At 44.4% G+C, this 22,428-nt stretch overlaps 1 protein-coding gene across 1 annotated transcript in view; it reads right to left on the bottom strand.

The window, feature by feature from the left end:
• Positions 1-22,428, bottom strand: part of LOC116975560 (contactin-associated protein-like 5) — a 705,003-nt gene that overhangs the window by 579,209 nt on the left and 103,366 nt on the right. The window contains exon 3 of the mRNA XM_033024847.1: positions 11,175-11,368. Within this exon, the coding sequence (XP_032880738.1) occupies positions 11,175-11,368 (194 nt within the window). The remainder of the gene's footprint in view (positions 1-11,174; positions 11,369-22,428) is intronic.

Raw genomic sequence — 22,428 nt, 5'->3', positions numbered from 1 at the left:
CGGACCCTGAAGAGGGGTTTTGACAAACAAAACTACAAGTGTGCAGGTGGTGCAGGAAGGCAAAATCTACTGGTCATGGTGTCCAAATACATACACGATGGACACCACTGCAAAAATACTTGGGACCAGGAAACTGCGCATCCCTGAATGTTCCAGTTGTGGAAATAGCATCTGGAAACATGTCGGAGCAGGACCTAGGAAAGCCCTGGGGCTCATAAAGGCGACAACATTAAGGATCTCCTACAGCCAAAGACAGCACCCTTATGCACCCACCAGCAGAACAAGAGAAGCTGGTGAAAGCTCAAAGGACGGGCATACATGACAGCGGTCTTTTAGACCATAGCCCAGACCGGCCTTTCTGGAAGATGTGCAAACCCCCAACCCAAAAACAAACCCAGACACCGGCGCCTCAACCTCCACGAAGTCCACACAGAAGAAGCAAACTTCCACTGGTAACAATGGAGGTAGGTGGGTCTGGTCCCTTACAAATTATAGGAAGAGTGGATAATACACACATTGGTGGGAGATTACACTCTTTTGGATATGGTGTATATTAACTACAAACACTTATATCCTAAGCAGTATCCAGGGATATACCATTGAATTGTGCAAAAGGGGTAATGGGTAAACCCAACACGATTGGCTGGAATACATTGTACTATATATTCAGTACACAATGGGAACTGGTAACTGCTAAAGGACTGATTTCCAAAGGCTACTCCATGGCTAGCATCAACCTAAAAGATGCTTACTATTCAGTGCCTACACGGACTGATCACAAATGTTATTTAAAAAAAATTCAACTGGATGGGGCAGCTCTGGCAGTATAGAGCTCTACCAAATACATAATCATATGATCATACTAATTGTGGGCATAACTTTGGAGTTGGCCTAACTAGCTGTAACAGCCACCATACAATTGGGTGAAAACTGGGGTTATCATCCATCCAGTTAAATCTAAACTAACGCCTACCAACATAATGGATTATTTGGGGTTCACTATTGACAGCTCACATGTCGGTGACTTTACCAAAGGACAAGGCTACAGTCTTAACTGAGGCCTGCAACAACCCCACTGACATCAGTGAACCGTCTATCAGATTGGTAGCAAGTATAATTGGCATATAGTGTCTGCCTTTCCAGCCACACAATTTGGACCTTTGTATTACCAAAAATCTACAAAGGGCAAAATACAAACACTCAAAGTTAATACTGGTCATTTCGACAGACCAATAAGCCACCAATCAAAGCTTATGGAATTAAAATGGTGGAGGGATAACATTCGGCATTGTTCCAACCCTATCGTTATCAGCAAACCCTTAGTGGTGCTACAAACTGATGCCAGTGCGCTTGGTTGGGGTACTACCAATTTCCATCTCCATCTGTGGAGGTAGATGAAAGGCACAGGAGGCATCATTGTCACAGACACTGGGCATAAACTACCTGGAAATGTGGGGTGCGTTCTATGGCCTAAAGTCATACTGCTCTGGGATAAATCACCAGCGTGTTAGACTACAGAGTGACAATCTGACTAATACAATTTGGTAATGGTGTAACCAAAGAAATATTGGAATATCAGCTACTTACCTACCAGGTAACCCAAAATTCAGTGACAGACATCACGTCACGCAAATTCAATAAAATAAGACTTAATCACCAGTTACCAAACTGTGTTTCTTGGGAACCAGACCCTGGGACAGCAGGGACAGATGCTTTTCACTGCATTGAGGGGGCAATTGTTTATCTATGCATTCTCTCCTTTTCTGCATCATCAGTCGGGTATTACGAAAAATACAACAAGACTCAGCGTCTGTTAATTGGTAGTGCCGATTGGCCTACTTAACCATGGTTCCCTGTGATACTCAACATGGGGTTTAACCATGCATCACCATCCTGAAACAACCAGATTATTGGTTCATCCCGTAACAGGGGAACCCATCCATGTCAAAAACAACAAACCTATCAATTTGTAGAGTCTAAAGAAACCTCTACTGCAACTGGGACTGGCGGACCGAACATTGAACATTATCTCAGCGGGCCGCAGACAGTCCACCAAAAACTATATCTGGTATACATCAGGAAATGGGAGATATATTGTCACAGAAACACATCACCTACAGTTTGATGAACATAACGTCTGTTCTCGAATTCCTGGCAGGCCACCATTATGAAGAGGGGCTCAGTTACAGTGCCATTAACTGCGCCAGAAGTGCCCTATCAACATATCTATGGCGAGGATCAGAGCGTCATTCTGTTGGGACTCACCCCTGGTAACCAAACTTATGAGGGGAATTTTTAATATCTATCCCCCAAGAACCAGGTACTCTCTAAATGGGATATGAGTATTGCCCTAACATTGCTAAGGAATTGGTCTCCAGCAACAGCTCTGTCCCTGCAAAGACTGACGCACAAAACAGTCATGCTGATGGCTTTGGTCACGGCACTAAGGGTACAGTTGTACATAAGTTAAGGCTGGACTATATGACTTCTTCAACAGGAATATAACGTTTCATATTACGAATTAGTCAAACAGAACAGACCGGGATCATCAGGCCTCAAAATAGAATTTAGGGATTACCCTACAGATATCGTCTCTGTATAATAAGACAATTATTGTTCTATATGGAGAACACCAAAAACATCTGAGGCTATGAGATGGCACTACTAATCAGCTACAAACAAACCCACAAAAAAGTGTCGGTTCAAACTATTTCCAGATGGCTGAAACAGGTTTTAACAACAGCTGGGGTGGATACTAACATATTCAAATCTTATTCCACCAGGGCTGCAACTACATCGGCAGCTATGGAGTTGGATGTACCAATGAACCAAATCCTCGAGACAGCAGGATGGATCAGGGGAAAATGTTCCAACTATTCTACCACAAACCAGTAGTTAAACTGGAACTTTGCAGAGCCAATTTTAAGTTCTGTAATATAATTTCACCCCATAAATAGGGGCTATAATTTGTTGTTAACAATTTATCATGGATTTCAATGTTGGATTCATGTCTAAACATGTTAACACAATTCCTCCCACAGTCAATTAAGGCAGATGTGATGCATGGACTCGTTTCCACGGCATGAAATCACAGAGCTTTGAAATCTTCACGTAGTCACTCACGTGAGTCCGAAATAAAATAGTAAGATTAAACGAGAACTTACCAGTTTGAAGTTTGATCGTTATTTTATGAGGAGTACGTTGAAGGAATACGTGCCCTCCGCTCCCACCCTTGATCATATACTCAACTGGTATTTTCTTCTCTAATCTTACTATGTTCAGTCATTACAGTTATCTGTGATTTCACACCGCTGCTTTGAAGAATGACACGCATGCGTCCTGGCGGGGTTCTTCACGTATTCCCTCAACGTACTCCTCATAAAATAACGATCAAACTTCGAACTGGTAAGTTCTCGTTTAATCTTACTATTCTTCCTCATAAATCTCTGTTAAACTTTCACCCTCTCCTCCTAAATCTCTGCCCTTTAGTATTTGATATTTCCACCTGGGTAAAAGACTGCCGATCTACGCCTCTCATAATTTTATATATTTCTTCTATCAGGTATCCAACACTCCAGTGGAAACGACTCTCCTTATAAATAGTACACTCCATTGCATTCAATATCCCGGTGAACCTCTTCTGCAAAGCCTCCATGTTGTTCCCATAGCCTGGAGACTGTGAATGCACGTCGATTCCAAATGTGGCCCAACCAAAGTTTTGTACAGTTGCAACATGACTTCATAACTCCATAGGTTCTACAAGCAGAATGAGGCCATTCAGCCCATCAAGACTACTCATCCATTCAATCACGACTGATCTATCTTTCCCTCTCAACCACATTCTCCTGCCTTCTCCCCATAAACACGGACACCCATACTAATCAAGAATCTGTCAACCTCCGCCTTAAAAATAACCATGGACTTGGCCCTCACTGCCGTCTGTGGCAATGGATTCCATAGATTCACCACCCTCTGACTAAAGAAACTCCCCTCACCTCCTTTCCAAAGGTATGTCCTTTTATTCTGAGGCCAAAACGGAGTACCCGGAGAACCGACAGGGAGAACGTACAAACTCCGTACAGACAGCACCTGTAGTCAGGATCGAACCTGCATCTCTGGCACTGTGAGGCAGCAGCTCTACCGCTGCACCATTGTCCCGCACTTCTTTAAGAAATGGTTAGAGAGAGAACTGCAGCTGTTTATGTATACATGCGTTTTGCTAACTAGCTTCAAGTGTTTTCTGGCAAATAGCGCAGCAGAATAAGAATTGGAATTTATATAAAAGTACACAGGCACTGCTTCCAAATTTTAACTACATATTGTAACTCTCGGGGTCTTCATTGTCAATTACAATCCTATATAATTCATAGCAATCTACCATCCTGATATGATCACAAACAAGCACCCGAGGCAAAATGAATAACCAGTTTTTTGAAAAGAATGTGTAAGAAGGAACTGCCGGTGCTGATTTAAACTGAAGATAGACACAAAAAGCTGGAGTAACTCAGAGAGACAGGCAGCGTCTCTGGAGAGAAGGAATGGGTGATGTTTTGGGTCGAGACAGGTCTGAAGAAAGGTCTTGACCAGAAACGTCACCCATTCGTTCTCTCTAGAGATGTTGCCTGTCACACTGATTTACTCCAGCTTTTTGTGTCTATCTTCTACAAAAGAATGTTTTTTTTAAAAAAGAACTGCGGATGCTGGAAATCTGAAATCGTGTCATAAAGTCTGTTTTTTAGTTACAGCATGGAAATAGAGCCTTCAGCCCACCGAATCCCCATTGACCATTGATCACCAGTGCACACTGGTTCCATGTCACCCCACCTTCATGTCCACAACTGACATACTAGGGGCTATTTACGGACGGCCACAAACTCGCACGTAAGTGAGAACATGCAAACTCCACACAGACAGCACCCGAGGTCAGGATCGATCTTGAGTCTCTGCCACTGTGAGTCACACAGCACGGTAACTGCCCCTTCATGCATGGCAACCAAGATGACCCATCTAAGCTGTTCCAGTTTTGCTGCATTTGGCCCATATACCTCTAAACCTTTCCTATCCATGTACCTGTCCAAGTGTCTTTTAAACACTGTTATATTACTTGCCTCAACTACCATTCCATATACTCAGCACCCTCTGATTGAAAATGCTGCCCATTAGGTTCCTATTAAATCTTGCCCCTCTCACCTTAAACCTATGTCTGCTGGTCCTTGATTCCCCCCACCCTGTCTATTCCCCCACACAATTTCCTACATCTCTAAAGGTCACCCCTCAGCCTCCCACGCTCCAAGAAATACAGTCCTAGACTGCGCAACCTTTCCCTATAGCTCAGGCCCTCGAGTCCTGGAAAAATCCTAGTAAGTCTTCTCTGCACTCTTCCCAGCTTAATAACACATTTCCTACAGCAGGATAACCAAACTGAACACAATTGCCCAAATGCGACCCCACCAGTTGTAGAACTGTAACATAACATTCCAACTTCTGTACTCAATACCTTGACCATTGCAGCAAAAACATTCCCAATCTGACATTTCTGTCCCGGACCTCCTCCATTGTCAGAGTGAGGCCCAGCGCAAATTGGAGGAACAGCACCTCATATTTCGTTTGGGTAGTTTACACCCCAGCAGTAAGAACATTGACTTCTCTAGCTTTAGATACCCCTTGCTTTCTCCATCCATCCCCTTCCCATTCCCAGTTCTCCCACCAGTCTTACTGTCTCCGCCTACATTCTATATTTGTCCCGTCCCCTCCCCTGACATCAGTCTGAAGAAGGGTCTCGACTTGAAATGTCACCCATTCCGTCTATCCAGAGATGCTGCCTCACCCGCTGAGTTACTCCAGCATTTTGTGTCTACCTTCGATTTAAACCAGCATCTGCAGTTCTTTCATACACCTTCTTTACCACCCCACCTACCCATGCTGGCACCTTTGAGGAACTATATACCTATACTCCTAGATCCCTCTGCTCTACAAACTCCGTACAGACAGCACCCATAGTCAGGGTCAAACCCGAGTCGCTGGTGCTATAATTTAGTTTAGTTTAGTTAGTTTAGAGTGTGGAAACAGGTCCTTCGGCTCACCGTGTCAGCACCAACCAGCGATCCCCGAACATTACCCTACGCACACTAGGAACAATTTTCCACTTATACCAAGCCAATTAACCTTCAAATCTGTGCATCTTTGGAGTTTGGGAGGAAACTAAGGTTCTCTGAGAAAACCCACGCAGGTCACGTGGAGAAAGTACAAATTCCGTACAGACAAGCACCCGTGGTCAGGATCGAACCCATGTCTCTGGCACTGTAACCCCTGTAGCTCTACCGCTGATCCACTGTGCCACCCAGAGTCCTCTGCAAACTTACTAATCATTCCTTGTGCATTCTCAACCAAATCATTGATATTGACTGGGCTTATATTCAGTAGATGAGAGGTGATCTTATAGAAACATAAAATTCTTACGGGATTGGACAGGCTTGATGCAGGAAAAATGTTCCCCATGTTGGGGGAGTCCAGAACCAGGGGTCACAGTTTAAGTGGGGAAACTGCTAGAGTCAGTTATTAAAGATGGGATAGCAGCACATTTGGAAAGTGGTGAAATCATTGGACAAAGTCAGCATGGATTTACAAAAGGTAAATCATGTCTGACGAATCTTATAGAATTTTTCGAGGATGTAACTAGTAGCGTGGATAGGGGAGAACCAGTGGATGTGGTGTATCTGGACTTCCAGAAGGCTTTCGACAAGGTCCCACATAAGAGATTAGTATACAAACTTAAAGCACACGGCATTGGGGGTTCAGTATTGATGTGGATAGAGAACTGGCTGGCAAACAGGAAGCAAAGAGTAGGAGTAAACGGGTCCTTTTCACAATGGCAGGCAGTGACTAGTGGGGTACCGCAAGGCTCAGTGCTGGGACCCCAGCTATTTACAATATATATTAATGATCTGGATGAGGGAATTGAAGGCAATATCTTCAAGTTTGCGGATGACACTAAGCTGGGGGGCAGTGTTAGCTGTGAGGAGGATGCTAGGAGACTGCAAGGTGACTTGGATAGGCTGGGTGAGTGGGCAAATGTTTGGCAGATGCAGTATAATGTGGATAAATGTGAGGTTATCTATTTTGGTGGCAAAAACAGGAAAGCAGACTATTATCTAAATGGTGGCCGACTAGGAAAAGGGGAGATGCAGCGAGACCTGGGTGTCATGGTACATCAGTCATTGAAAGTAGGCATGCAGGTGCAGCAGGCAGTGAAGAAAGCGAATGGTATGTTAGCTTTCATAGCAAAAGGATTTGAGTATAGGAGCAGGGAGGTTCTACTGCAGTTGTACAGGGTCTTGGTGAGACCACACCTGGAGTATTGCGTACAGTTTTGGTCTCCAAATCTGAGGAAGGACATTATTGCCATAGAGGGAGTGCAGAGAAAGTTCACCAGACTGATTCCTGGGATGTCAGGACTGTCTTATGAAGAAAGACTGGATAGACTTGGTTTATACTCTCTAGAATTTAGGAGATTGAGAGGGGATCTTATAGAAACTTACAAAATTCTTAAGGGGTTGGACAGGCTAGATGCAGGAAGATTGCTCCCGATGTTGGGGAAGTCCAGGACAAGGGGTCACAGCTTAAGGATAAGGGGGGAATCCTTTAAAACCGAGATGAGAAGAACTTTTTTCACACAGAGAGTGGTGAATCTCTGGAACTCTCTGCCACAGAGGGTAGTCGAGGCCAGTTCATTGGCTATATTTAAGAGGGAGTTAGATGTGGCCCTTGTGGCTAAGGGGATCAGAGGGTATGGAGAGAAGGCAGGCACGGGATACTGAGTTGGATGATCAGCCATGATCATATTGAATGGCGGTGCAGGCTCGAAGGGCCGAATGGCCTACTCCTGCACCTAATTTCTATGTTTCTATGTTTCTAAGAATAAGGGGTAGGCCATTTAGGACTGAGATGAGGAAAAACGTTTTCACCCAGAGTTGTGAATCTGTGGAATTCTCTGCCACAGAAGGCAATGGACGCCAATTCACTGGATGTTTTCAAGAGAGTTATCCGGAGGAGGCGCTGTCCTGAACGGCTGCCTGTCCTGCAGCTGTCCGTTTTTTTTTCCCTTCTTTTTTATTATTTTTAGTACGTTGAGTGTGTAGTCAGGGGGCCTAATCTTTTTATGTGTGGGGGGTGGTGGGGGGGAAGGGGGAAACTGCTTTTCGAGTCCCTACCTGGTTGGAGGGGTTGCCTTCCTCCGAGCAGCGACTTCGACCTGTCCTTGCGGCCTACCAGCGGGTCCTGGAGCGACGTTTCCCTGAGGGGACCTGGCCAGAACATCGGCTTTGGCGGCGGCGCAGAACATCGGCTTTGGCGGCGGCGCAGAACATCGGCTTTGGCGGCGGCGCAGCGCTGGAGCGCTATTGCGGAGCGGGCGATGCCTTTCCTGGGTCGCCGCGCTGGAACTCCAGTATGCCGGGACCGCCGATAAGAACATTGTGGAGCCGCGGTTCTGTGGAGCGGCCAGCTGCGACGCTGGACTTTACATCCCGGAGCCTGGGATCTCTTGCTGAGATCGCCAGTGTGCGGAGCTCCATCCGGCGCGGTCTGTTGGCTTGGAAGCCGCGGCCTCCGGTGGGAAGGCGGCCGTTCCTGGCACCCCAAGCCGCTGGGGGTTCTCCCGACGCCGGAGCACCATCACCCGGCGTGAACATCGGGCGCCGTGGCGGCGACTGTGGAGGCCTCAATAGGCCCGACTTTGGGTGGACAAGAGGATGGGGACTGGACTTTGTGCCTTCCCCCACAGTGGGAATCACTGTGGGGGGATGTTTTTGTGTTGAACTTCTCTTTGAATGCTATGTTGTATTTTTATTAGTGTGCTGCAAGGACATCAGAAATTCCCCTGAATAAGGGGATTAATAAAGTTTAATCTAATCTAATCTAGATATAGCTTTTAGGGCTAACAGAATCAAGCGATGAGGGGAGAAAGCAGGATGGAGGTACTGATTTTGGATGATCAGCCATGATCATATTGAACGGCGGTGCTGGCTCGAAGGGCTGAATGTCCTACTCCTTCACCTATTTTCAATGGTTCTATGAACCACAAACAGCACTGGACCTGCATCTGATCCCTGCATCAGCCACAAGCCTGCTGTCCAAAACTAAAGTGCTGAAAGTGCTTAGCAGGAGAGGCAGCATCAGTGAAAGGAGGAACAGAGACTTTTCACTAGGACTTGGCGATTTGCAGTGAGAATGTTTATTTAAAATGCTTGGAGGCTATGAGAGAAATGGCAAGAGAATTCTCTTCAAACCTCTGCTGACAGGTTCAATGGCTGGTCTGAAACTAACCTCAAGAATAATAGATTTTTAGATTATTTTCTTTAGATATTTAAAGAGGGCTCACAAAGAAAAGCAGAACCAAGATAAAAGACAGGCCATGCTGGTGTATTTTGTATCAATAAGACTTTACATTGTATTTTGCTGAAGTCGAAAAAAAGGGGATTCTACTCTTCCGGGAGAAGCTGATTCAATTGCAGTCACTTGAGCAAAATGAACTGTATGGCAGCAGCTTGCTCTTGGCTTCTGAAATTTGATTCAATTTAAGATGATAAAACCAAGACCCAGAAGCAGGCTTGTTATAAATTGCAAGGAAATCTTAAATCGCTAAAATGAAAAAAAATAATATTTCAATTGTTATGAATTATTTTCAACCTGAAGTAAGGTCGACACAAAAAGCAGGTGTAACTCAGCGGGTCAGGCATTATCTTCGGAGCAAAGGAATAGTTGACGTTTCGGGCCAAAACCTATCTTTAGGCCCCAGAAACGAAAACTCTTGTTTCTCTTTCCGCACATGCGGTCAGCTTTTCCATTGCTTCCTGCTTTTATTATATAGTACAAACTCAATTCTTATTTAATAAATGTCGATAAAATAAATTGATCAAGCATGGCAAATTTAAGAATGTTTTTGTGAAGAATATTAATTTTTAAAAACATTCTTTGTACATGTTATAAGGTCATCAGGAATAGGAGTGGAATTAGGACATTTGGCCCATCAAGTCTACTCTGCCATCCAATCATGGCTGATCTATCTCTCCCTCCTAACCCCATACTTCTGCCTTCTCCCCATAACATCTGACACCTGTACTTATCAAGAATCTATCTATCTCTGACTTAAACATATCCTCTGACTTGGCCTCCACAGACTTCTGTGGCAAAGAATTCCACCACCCTCTGACTAAAGAGGGTTCTCAAGTTCAAGTGAATTTATTGTCATGTGTCCCTGTATAGGGCAATGAAATTCTTGCTTTGCTACAGCACACAGAACATAGTAGGCATTTACTACAAAACAGGTAAGTGTGTCCATATACCATAATATGAATGTATACACACATGAATAAATAAACTGATAAAGTGCAAATAACAGAAAATGGGTTATTAATAATCAGAGTTTTGTCCGAGCCAGGTTTAATAGCCTGATGGCTGTGGGGAAGTAGCTATTCCTGAACCTGGTTGTTGCAGACTTCAGGCTCCTGTACCTTCTACCTGAAGGTAGCAGGGAGACGAGTGTGTGGCCAGGATGGTGTGGGTCTTTGATGATACTGCCAGCCTTTTTGAGACAGCGACTGCGATAAATCCCCTCGATGGAAGGATATCCTTCCAGTATATAACTTTGTCTGAACCCCAGTACTGATTAGGCTGGTATTGTTCACAGTAACACACAAAGATCCACATAGTTTGTTGGCTTCAGTACAAAAGGGAAAGTTTGTGAAACTAACTGAAAGAATTTTAAGAAATTCCAGCATCAAACATAAATTGATGGTCAGAGATTATTTACAAATCCTTACAACTCATGATAAGGTATCCATTGTTTAAGGAAATGAACAAGTATGCTTGTATCTTTGAATATCATGGAGTAAAGTAGGATTATTTATTTCATATTTTCATAAGTTGTAGGAGAAGTCAGCCATTCGGCCCATCAAGTCCACTCCACCATTCTATCATGGATGATCTATCTCTCCCTCCAAACCCCAATCTCCTGCCTTCTCCCCATAAACCCTGACACCCATATTAATCAAGAATCTGTCAATACATCAATCATTTTGCACAATAATTCATCTGAACATTTTTGTTAATTACATTTTTAAGTTGACAATTTAATTCTACACGCAGTTTAAAAATTGAATTTTAGAAAGACTTACCCAAATGCTGTCTTCTTGACGATACTGCTTCCAGTTCCTTCCAGTATCACTGAACATGAGCAGGTAGCTTATTACCCAGTCGGAACTACCATATCGACCTTGAGTTGCAATGCCTGTGATTTCCGTCCTCTCACCAAGATCTATCTGCAGCCATTGGTATTTATTAGATTCCAGCGGGGACCATCCACCTGCCCCTGAGATATAATGACATTAATAAATCCAGATGCAATAACATTTGTTTTTGTTTTTGATTAAGTATGAATAGCCAGATCCCAAGCCTAATGGATTTCCCCATAACCTCAGACACCCATACTAATCAATAATCTACCCATCTCTACTTAAATTATCCACTGACTTTGTCTCCACAGCAATATGTGGCAAAATAATTCCACAGATTCACCGCCCTCTGACTGACGAAATCCCTCCTCATCTCCTTACTAAACGGACATCCTTTAATTCTGAGGTAATGACCTCAAGTCCTAGACTCTCCCACCAGTGTAAACATCCTGATGCCCATTCATTTGAAAAGGCTTATTGGTCTTGCTTAAAGAGCTGAAGAGAGGCACATAAAGCTGGAGTAACTCAGCGGGACAGGCAGCATCTCTGGAGAGAAGGAATGGGTGACGTTTCAGGTCGAGAACCTTCTTCAGACTTGAAGAGCTAAATGGTTCATTTGCATATTTCAACATTTTCAATCATGAACATGCACCTTCGAGTGATTGTTCTTTTCTTTAAATTATTTTTCTCTATTTGCTTATAAATGCCTTGACTTGAAACTGTTTCGTTTAGTTCAGAGCTGCAACGAGGAAAATGGCCCAGCGATTCCTGCACACTAACACTATAGGGACAATTTACATGTTTTATCAAGCCAAACAAACTAAACAATCCGAACGTCTTTGGAGTGTGGGAGGACACCGAAGATCTCGGCGAAAACCCATGCAGGTCATGGGGCGAATGTACAAACTCCGTACGGACAACACCCTTAGTCAGGATCGAACCCGGATCCCTGGTGCTGTAAGGCAGCATCTCAGTCTGAAGAAGGGTTTCGGCCCGAAACGTTGCCTATTTCCTTTGCTCCATAGATGCTGCTGCACCCGCTGAGTTTCTCCAGCATTTTTGTGTACCTTCGATTTTCCAGCATCTGCAGTTCCTTCTTAAACACAAAATGCTGGAGTGACTCAGCGGATCAGGCAGCATCTAGGGAGAAGGAATAGGCGGCATTTCGGGTCGAGACCCTTCTTCAGGCCGAGAGTCCTTCTTAAACTCTCTACCACTGTGCTCCTTGCATTTACGTTCAACGAAATTGGCCCTCTGTATGTGGAGTGGTTGCTGTGGATAGGTGGGCAATGTGGATTGTAAATCTGGTCATTCAGAGTGCCAAACAAAATATACAATATTTAAAATATAACGACAAGATTGAAGACAAATTACGTCAAATCGTTATGAAACAAAACTTCTGAACATACAGTAAATAAAAATGAGTGGAATGAGTTTACTATTATTAATTCAGTCCCTTTCACATCAAAATCTCTCAAAAATGATTCATGCAATTAATTGCTGTTTGAAGTGCATTGACTCATCTTGGTAGCTGATGCTTTTAAATTTTGCACAAGTTCCTTTGAATCAGATGGGCAAAGCAGTCAAATTTGCAGATACCGAAAAAATGAAAGAGGTGGACATTTTGTTTGAACCTAAAGGGACCTGCAAAGAGATCAGATGACAAGCATAGAAATGTTGGGAACCTTTGCAGATTAAATATAACACTGGCAATATAAATGTCATCTGTAACATCCGCTGTCCTCAGCAATTATGGAGAGATTGAATTGACAGGGAGCGATAGATGTTAGAAAAAAATAGTTAGTTCCTGCGTTTATCTTGCCTTTGCAATTTCAGCGAAAGCAACTGCTGCAGACGCTGGATACTAGAACTCGTCAGGAAGACGTGTTGCAGATTTATAGGACTTTTGAGGACACATTTGGAATAGTTTAGTTTGGTTTATTGTCACGTGTACTGAGGTACAGTGAAGAGAATGTTGGGAGAGTCCAGAACCAGGGGCCACGGTTTAAGAATAAGGGGTAGGCTATTTAGAACGGAGATGAGGAAAAACATTTTCACCCAGAGAGTTGTGAATCTGTGGAATTCTCTGCCACAGAAGGCAGTGGAGGCCAATTCTCAGGATGCTTTCAAGAGAGAGAGTTAGATAGAGCCCTTAAAGATAGCGGAGCTAGGGTATATGGTGAGAAGGCAGGAACGGGGTACTGAATGTGGATGATCAGCCATGATCACAGTGAATGGCGGTGCTGGCTCGAAGGGCTGAATGGCCTACTCCTGCACCTATTGTCTATTGTCTAACCAGTCAGCGGTAGATTATACATCAGTACAATCAAGCCGTCCACAGTGTACAGATACACGATAATGGGAATAAAGTTTAGTGCAAGGTAATGTGCAGTAAAGCTCAATTATAGACAGTCTGAGGGTCCCCAAAGTAACTTTCCTCGTCCTGATAGGTCATTGTTGTAGATTGGAAGGTTCAGTTGCCTAATTATTGCGTGCAGTTCTAGTCACCCCAATCCAGGAAGGATGTGGCGGCTTTGGAAAATGCGCAGAGATGGTTTACCAACATGATGCCTGGATTAGGGAGCATTAGATACAGGGGGAGGATGGACAGACGTGGACTGTGTTCTCCAAAACACCAGAGTTTGCGGATTGACCTGATATTAGAATATGAAATTATAAGAGGCATAGATAGTGTAGTCAGTCAGACCCATTGTCCCTGGATGGAGAACATCAAATACTAGTGGGCAGCCTGAAGGCGAGAGGAGTAAAGTTTAAAGGAGATGAGTGGCGTAAGCCTGTTTCAATAGACAATAGACACTAGGTGCAGGAGTAGGCCATTTGGCCCTTCGAGCCAGCCCGCCATTCAATGTGATCATGGCTGATCATCTCCAATCAATACCCCGTTCCTGCCTTCTCCCCATATCCCCTGACTCCGCTATTTTTAAGAGCCCTATCTAGCTCTCTCTTGAAAGCATCCAGAGAACCTGCTTCCACTGCCCTCTGAGGCAGAGTATTCCACAGACTAACCACTCTCTGTGAGAAAAAGTGTTTCCTCATCTCCGTTCTAAATGGCTTACTCCTTATTCTTAAACTGTGGCCCCTAGTTCTGGACTCCCCCAACATCGGGAACATGTTTCCTGCCTCTAGCGTGTCCAAGCCCTTAACAATCTTATATGTTTCAATGAGAAACCCTCTCATCCTTCTAAACACCAGAGTGTACAAGCCCAGCTGCTCCATACTCTCAGCATATGACAGTCCCGCCATCCCGGGAATTAACCTTGTAAACCTACGCTGCACTCCCTCAATAACAAGAATGTCCTTCCTCAAATTAGGGGACCAAAACTGCACACAATACTCCAGGTGTGGTCTCACTAGGGCTCTGTACAACTGCAGAAGGACCTCTTTGCTCCTATATCTGATTCCTCTTGTTATAAAGGCCAACATGGCATTTACTTTCTTCACTGCCTGCTGTTTCCACAGAGAGTGGTGAGTGCCTGGAACAGAGGGCCATAGGTGGAGGTTAAGACCTATATGACTGTGGCATATTTAAGAGACATTAGGATAGACATATGGATTTGCAGGGAATGCAAGGATGTGGATTATGTGAAGGCAGAAAGGAGATGGTCTTGGCATCATGGTCAGCATAGACATTGTGGACAGAATGGCCTGCTCTATATCCATCACTTTAATTCACCATCCTTCTCCCGTTCTGACCTTTCTGTCTGTAGCCTCCTTTGATCTTATCACAAGGCCCAATACAATTTAGTTTAGTTTACTTCAGAGATATAGCGCGGAAACAGGCCCTTCGGCCCACTGAGTCTGCGCCGACCAGCAATCCCCGCACACTAACACTATCCTACACACACTAGGGACATTTTACAATTATATCAAGCCAATTATTCTACAAACCTGGACATCTTTGTGGTGTGGTAGGAAACCGGTGAAAACCCACGCAGGTCACGGGGAGAGTGCACAAACTCCATACAGACAACACCCATGGTCAGGATCGAACCTAGGCCTCTGGACCTGTACGTCAGCAACTCTACCGCTGCACCACCGTGCTGCCCTTAAAATTCATCTCTCATCTGGAGTCATTGAAGGCTTCCGGCGTCAACACTGAATTGTTCACCTTTCAGTAACTTTATTTATGCCTGTCATCAGTTTTTAATCAGTTTTTTTTCCTATTCGTAGATTTTGGCCTTCTGGCCGCACCTTCTCTGTACTCCCTCTATGTCTTTCCTCAGATTTGGAGACCAAAACTGTACGCAATACTCCAGTTGTGGTCGCACCAAAACCCTGTACAACTGCAGTAGAACCTCCCTGCTCCTATACTCAAATCCTTTTGCTATGAATGCTAACATACCATTCGCTTTCTTCACTGCCTGCTGCACCTGCATGCCTACTTTCAATGACTGGTGTACCATGACACCCAGGTCTCATTGCATCTCCCCCTTTCCTAATTGGCCACCATTCAGATAATAGTCTACTCTTCTGTTTTTGCCACCAAAGTGAATAACCTCACATTTATCCACATTATACTGCATCTGCCTTGCATTTGCCCACTCACCCAGCCTATCCAAGTCACCTTGCAGCCTCCTAGCATCCCCCTCACACCTAACACTGCCCCCCAGCTTCGTGTCATCCGCAAACTTGGAAATGTTGCATTCAATTCCCTCGTCCAAATCATTAATATATATCGTAAATAGCTGGGGTCCCAGCACTGAGCCTTACGGTACCCCACTAGTCACTGCCTGCCATTCTGAAAAGGACCCGTTTACTCCTACCCTTTGCTTCCTGTCTGCCAGCCAGTTCTCTATCCACTTCATTACTGAACCCCCAATACCGTGTGCTTTAAGTTTGTATACTAATCTCTTATGTGAGACCTTGTCGAAAGCCTTCTGAAAGTCCAGATATAACACATCCACTGGTTCTCCCTTATCCACTCTACTAGTTACACCCTCGAAAAATTCCATAAGATTCGTCAGACATGATTTATCTTTTGTAAATCCCTGCTGACTTTGTCCAATGAGTTCACCACTTTCCAAATGTGTTGCTATCCCATCTTTAATAACTGACTCTAGCGGTTTCCCCACTACCGATGTTAGACTAACTGGTCTGTAATTCCCCATTTTCTCTCTCCCTCCTTTTTTTAAAAGTGGGGTTACGTTAGCTACCCTCCAATCCTCAGGAACTACTCCAGAATCTAAAGAGTTTTGAAAAATTATCACTAATGCATCCACTATTTCTAGTGCTACTTCCTTAAGTATTCTGGGATGCAGCCTATCCGGCCCTGGGGATTTATCGGCCTTTAATCCATTCAATTTACCCAACACCACTTCCCGGCTAACCTGGATTTCACTCAGTTCCTCCATCTTATTTGACCCCCTGTCCCCTGCTATTTCCGGCAGATTATTTATGTCTTCCTTAGTGAAGACAGAACCAAAGTAGTTATTCAATTGGTCTGCCATGTCCTTGTTCCCCGTGATCAATTCAATTTCAGATTTCAAATGCCTGTGGCGTCTGATTAGAGTCACAGTGATACAGTGTGGAAACAGGCCCTCTGGCCCAACTTGCCCACACAGGCCAACATGTCCTAGCTACACTAGTCCCACCTGCCTGCCCTTGGGCCACATCTCTCCCAACCTGTCCTATCCATTCCCATTTTATTCTCTCCAAATCCCAGATTCTACAGCTCACCAACCCTCCAGGGACAATTTCTAGTGGCCAATTAACCTGCCAAGTTGAGAGTATTCAGATGCAGGAGGAAACCCGTATGGACACAGGGAGAAAGTGTAAATTCCACACTAGCAGCTAATGCACTGGCTCTATCACTGTGCAGCCCCCCGGTACTATATGCAATATAATCCTCTTGGAATAAAATGCAGGAATAAATATTTGCACAGTCTTCAAAACATTACAGTGTATAGCATACAATGGCACAGTGGCGCAGTGGTACAGTTGCTGCCTTACAGCACCAGAGACCCGGGTTCGATCCCGACTACAGAGGCTGTCCGAACGGAGTTTGTACTTTCTTCCCATCACCGCATGGGGTTTCTCCGGGTGCTCCGGTTTCCTCCCACACCAAAGACATAGAGGTTTGTAGGTTAATTGGCTTCGGTAGAATTGTAGACTGTCCCGACTGTGTGTAGGATAGTGTTAGTGTGCAGGGATCTCTGGTTAGCATGGGATCGTTGGGCAGAAGGGCCAAATGTTCCAACTAAACTAAATCACAGAGTAATTGAGCCTTGTTGGGAACTTGCCTCCTCACCCTCGCCAACTCATTGTGTAGCAATTCATGAGCACTGCATTGTATTTATCATGTTAAGGGAAATATTTAAACTATGTGGAGTTCTGCATAATGGAAAAAGTGGACAATGTGAACCTTCCTGCGTTTAAAGGAGTTCACTTTTAAAGGAGACAACAAAGGGTGTTTTAAAGAGAAGAAATCTGAAATGGTCGATTTCAAATACCATTGCAAGATATTTGTGGAAGAAAACAAATGAGGGGGAAATGAGATTGATAATGCAGAAGGATAAATGATTACATAGAAACATAGAAACATAGAAATTAGGTGCAGGAGTAGGCCATTCGGCCCTTCGAGCCTGCACCGCCATTCAATATGATCATGGCTGATCATCCAACTCAGTATCCCGTACCTGCCTTCTCTCCATACCCTCTGATCCCCTTAGCCACAAGGGCCACATCTAACTCCCTCTTAAATATAGCCAATGAACTGGCCTCGACTACCCTCTGTGGCAGGGCGTTCCAGAGATTCACCACTCTCTGTGTGAAAAAAGTTCTTCTCATCTCGGTTTTAAAGGATTTCCCCCTTATCCTTAAGCTGTGACCCCTTGTCCTGGACTTCCTCAACATCGGGAGCAATCTTCCTGCATCTAGCCTGTCCAACCCCTTAAGAATTTTGTAAGTTTCTATAAGATCCCCTCTCAATCTCCAAAATTCTAGAGAGTATAAACCAAGTCTATCCAGTCTTTCTTCATAAGACAGTCCTGACATCCCAGGAATCAGTCTGGTGAACCTTCTCTGCACTCCCTCTATGGCAATAATGTCCTTCCTCAGATTTGGAGACCAAAACTGTACGCAATACTCCAGGTATGGTCTCACCAAGACCCTGTACAACTGCAGTAGAACCTCCCTGCTCCTATACTCAAATCCTTTTGCTATGAAAGCTAACCAGAACAGCGCCAGAGACCTGGATTCGATCGTGACCTCAAGCGCTATCTGTACTGAGATTGTGCGTTCTCCCTGTGACCATGTAGATTTTCTCTGGGTGCTCCGGTTTCCTCCCACATTCCAAAGATGTGCAGGTTTGTGGGTTAATGGTCAGATTAATTGTCATCTGTAAACTGTCCTTATTGTGTCGGAGCGAACTAGCCTACGAGTGATCGTTGGTCTGTGCGAATTTGGTGGGCCAAAGGTATCTACACTGTGTCTCCAAACTAAAGCTAAACAGTGGGGTGGTTGGTGGGGGCAGTATCTTCACAACATGTTAATCATGGCCAAATTGGAGAGGCTAGGACCCCAAAATTGAGTAAAGGCTTCTGAGCTGCTAGGCCATTTGGTCAATTTAAAAGTGCCTTCTGTAGAAATGGGACAAGCTGCAGAATGGTACCAGTTTGTCGAGAGCCTAGATCAGAGCTGCAGGAAGAGAATGGGAACATCTGCATACCCTGACAATTAGGTGCAAAATGCGTACAATGGATTGGATGAATGCAAACCAGACATACACATTGTAAATAATGTTGCAAAGCTTTACTTTGCTGGATGCTGATTAGATTAAGCATTGAGCCTTGTCTGGTTTTCTTGCATATCAAGGCACATGTTGTGATGTTCGTTTCCTTTGAGAACCACTGTTTGAATACAATGTATTAGCCACTGTATTATTGGGTTAGGGAACTGTCTATTATGTACTGTTATAATTAATATGTATGATTGGTTTGTTGGGGTTGCCTCCCCCAAGTAATGTCACGCCCGTAGTTTGGAGGGGTATAAGAGGGTGTGTAATTCTTTGGGGTCTTACGGTTGATTGTGACTTCTGTTCTGTTTGCATGAGACATTGTTGTCTTGCGTGGGTGGATCGGCAACCGTCCCTGCAGTTTGTTCTTCAATAAAGTAAGGTATTGGAACCAGAGTTTGACTTAGTGTTTGACTAAACCAGACTAAGGGGGTAAGTCTAGATACCAGAATTTGCATCTAGACAATTATTTCAACTGTCAAGGCACAGCAAAATGCGTACTAAGCACTGTAAATTGGATTAGTGTAGATGAGTTGGGACATAGGGACCAAGGGGTACATTTCTGTAGAAACAAGGAACTACAGACGCTGGTTCACAAAAGAAGGCACAAAGTGCTGGAGTATCTCAGTGGGTCAGGCAGCACCTCTGAAGACCATGGATAGGTGATGTTGCGGGTCAAGACCCTTCTTCAGACTGATAGTGGACGGGGAGGGAAGAATGCTGGGAGAGGGGATTGTATATTTCTGGGCATATTTCTGTGCAGGATGACTGAATCTAGGTCGCCAAATTAATTGGGCAAAAGCTAACTTTTTGCTGGCTGGTCCAGAGGGAACCGCTGGCGAGGAAATCAGTGTGGACACAGGGAGAAAGAGAAAAAGTGATTTCAATTACCAGTGTTTGAGGTCAGATTACAGCTCTGATCCAAACTTGAACGAGCTGAAGATTATTTTTCCTTTCATATAGAATGGATGTGGAGAGGATGTTTCCACTCGTGGGAGTGTACAGGACCAGAGGCCACAGCCTCGGAATTAAAGGACGTACCATTAGAAATAAGATGAGGAGGAATTTCTTCTGCCAGAGGGTGGTGAAACTGTGGAATTCAACTGTGGAGGCCAAGACAATGGATATTCTTGAGGCAGAGATTGTCAGATTATTGATTAGTTTGGGTGTCAGAGGTTATGGGGGGGGGAAGGATGGAGAAAGGGGTTGAGTGGGAAAAGTTAGATCAGCCACGATTGAATGGCGGGGTAGACTAGATGGGCCGAATGGCCTAATTTTGCAACAATCATTTAGCAAGAGTAAATTATATTTTAAAATGTGTACATAAATCTAGAACAGTACCGGCCCATATTCCAATGATGTGTAGGTTTGTAGGTTATTCGGTTGCTGTAAATTGTCCCTGGTGTGTAGGGTAGAACAACAGTATGGATGATCGCTTGTCAGTGTGGACTCAGTGGGCTGAAAGGCCTGTTTCCTCGTCGTATCTTTAAACTAAACGTGGCATTGAGAAGTCTCTTAGGGTTAGAATACCAACACAGATCTGACAGGATGCCTCTATGGTGCAAGTTTTCTGTGAATATCTGTTAATATTCATGACACACCAGATAGTTAAGGAGAAACGGATGGACCCTGGGGATTTGAACACTGTCCTAGTCTAGTTAACCTTGCCCTGTTTGTGTGAATCTTTCTGCACAGCCATTATAGGATCGGGTGATGTTCATTCATACTAATGAAAGGAAATACCTGTATTTATCCCTTGGAATCGCAATGTTCGACCTGCCACAAAGGGCAATCAATAGCTGGAGCATCAAAGGGGAAGAACATAAAACAGAACAAAAAAAGGGGTCGCGTGGGTGTCGGAGGTCGGGCGGGCTAGCAGTGGGTGCCGGAGGTCTGTCGAGGGAGGAATCAAGAGAACAAAGAGGGTCATGGTGTGGGGAGGGGGGGCTGCATAGAACAAAGAGGGGCTCGCCGTGGGAGGGTGCCCGAGACGAAGATGGAACATTGGGACTGCATTGAACTCTTTGCAACTTTGTCATCGCTCTCTATTCGGCAACTCTTTGCATATCTTGTGCATGGTATGCAAGACAAAGAATTTCACTGTGACATGTCACATGTGATAATACAGTATCATTCATGTCCGCTTTAAGGTGAGACGGGCAAAATTCAAAGGATATGCGCGGGGCAAGTTCTTTTTTTAAACACAGAGGGTGGTGAGTGCCTGGAACTCACCACCGGGTTGCTGGTGAAGACGGATACAATAGTGGCATTCAAGGGACTTTTGGTTAGGCACATAGATATGCAGGGAATGGAGGGGAATGGATTGCTGTATGTGCTGGTAGATCAGAGTTGGTCTCGGCATCATTTTTGGCACAGACATTGTGGGCCGAATGGTCTGTTGTTGTGTTTAATGTTCTGTGTTCTAATATTACAGCCTACTAGAATAATTTCAGAGATGCATATTGCGGTACCTGTGTCCCTGCTGTAATGTGTTATTATAAGTATAAATGCTGCAGCAATTTGTTTCAGCTTAGTTTAGAGATACAGCATGGAAGCAGGCCCATCGGCCCACCCATTCTGCACCGGCCAGCGATCCCCGCACATTAAAGGGCCTGTCCCAATTTTTTTCAGCGACTGCCGGCGTCATATCAGGGTCGGCAAAAGATTTTGAACATTTCAAAACCCAGCGCCGACAAAAATTTTTTTTGCGACACTTGAAAAAACACAGCGGGTCATACGCCATCACATGCGCCATCACGCCGCATATTTTTTGGTGACCTGATACGTCAGTCAATGATGCCGGCAGTCGCCGGAAAAAATCGCCAAGTGGCACTACCCTACCCTACACACACTACCCTACACACACACTAGGGACAATTTTACATTTATACATTTGTACCAAGTCAATTAGCCTACATACCTGTACGTCTTTGGAGTGTGGGAGGAAACAAAAGAGCGTACAAACTCCGTACAGACAACACCCATAGTCAGGATCGAACCCGGGTCTCTGGCGCTATAAGGCAGTAGCTCCACTGCTGTGCTGCCCTTTCTTACAATTCTTATAAAGAATAGCCAATTCATCTGTCTGTAGTACAATCCAAGGGAGGAATATTGACCAAGTCATGAGGAAGATTCCCAATGGGTATTTCTATAGTCAAATGTGCACTTTTAACATCCCTCAGAGCCATTTGGCAGGTGAGATCAAGTTTTTAAATCTCTTCCAAATAAATATTGTGAAGCATGTATTTACTCGAGAAATGGTAATGACTTGAAATAGATTAGTGCACACTAATACGCTGGGCAGATTTAAAAAGCTGTTTGATATTATGATAGGAGATTAGGGTATCTGGGGATATTCTTTAATGAACCAAAAGACATTAAGCTCACGAATTCTTCCTCAGAGGCGTCATTAGTAATCACAATTAAAATGTTTTAAATATCTGT

The sequence above is a fragment of the Amblyraja radiata genome, chromosome 7 (assembly GCF_010909765.2).
Source record: "Amblyraja radiata isolate CabotCenter1 chromosome 7, sAmbRad1.1.pri, whole genome shotgun sequence".
NCBI classification, from domain to species: Eukaryota; Metazoa; Chordata; class Chondrichthyes; order Rajiformes; family Rajidae; genus Amblyraja; species Amblyraja radiata.
This window is presented reverse-complemented; position numbering and strand designations above follow the sequence as displayed.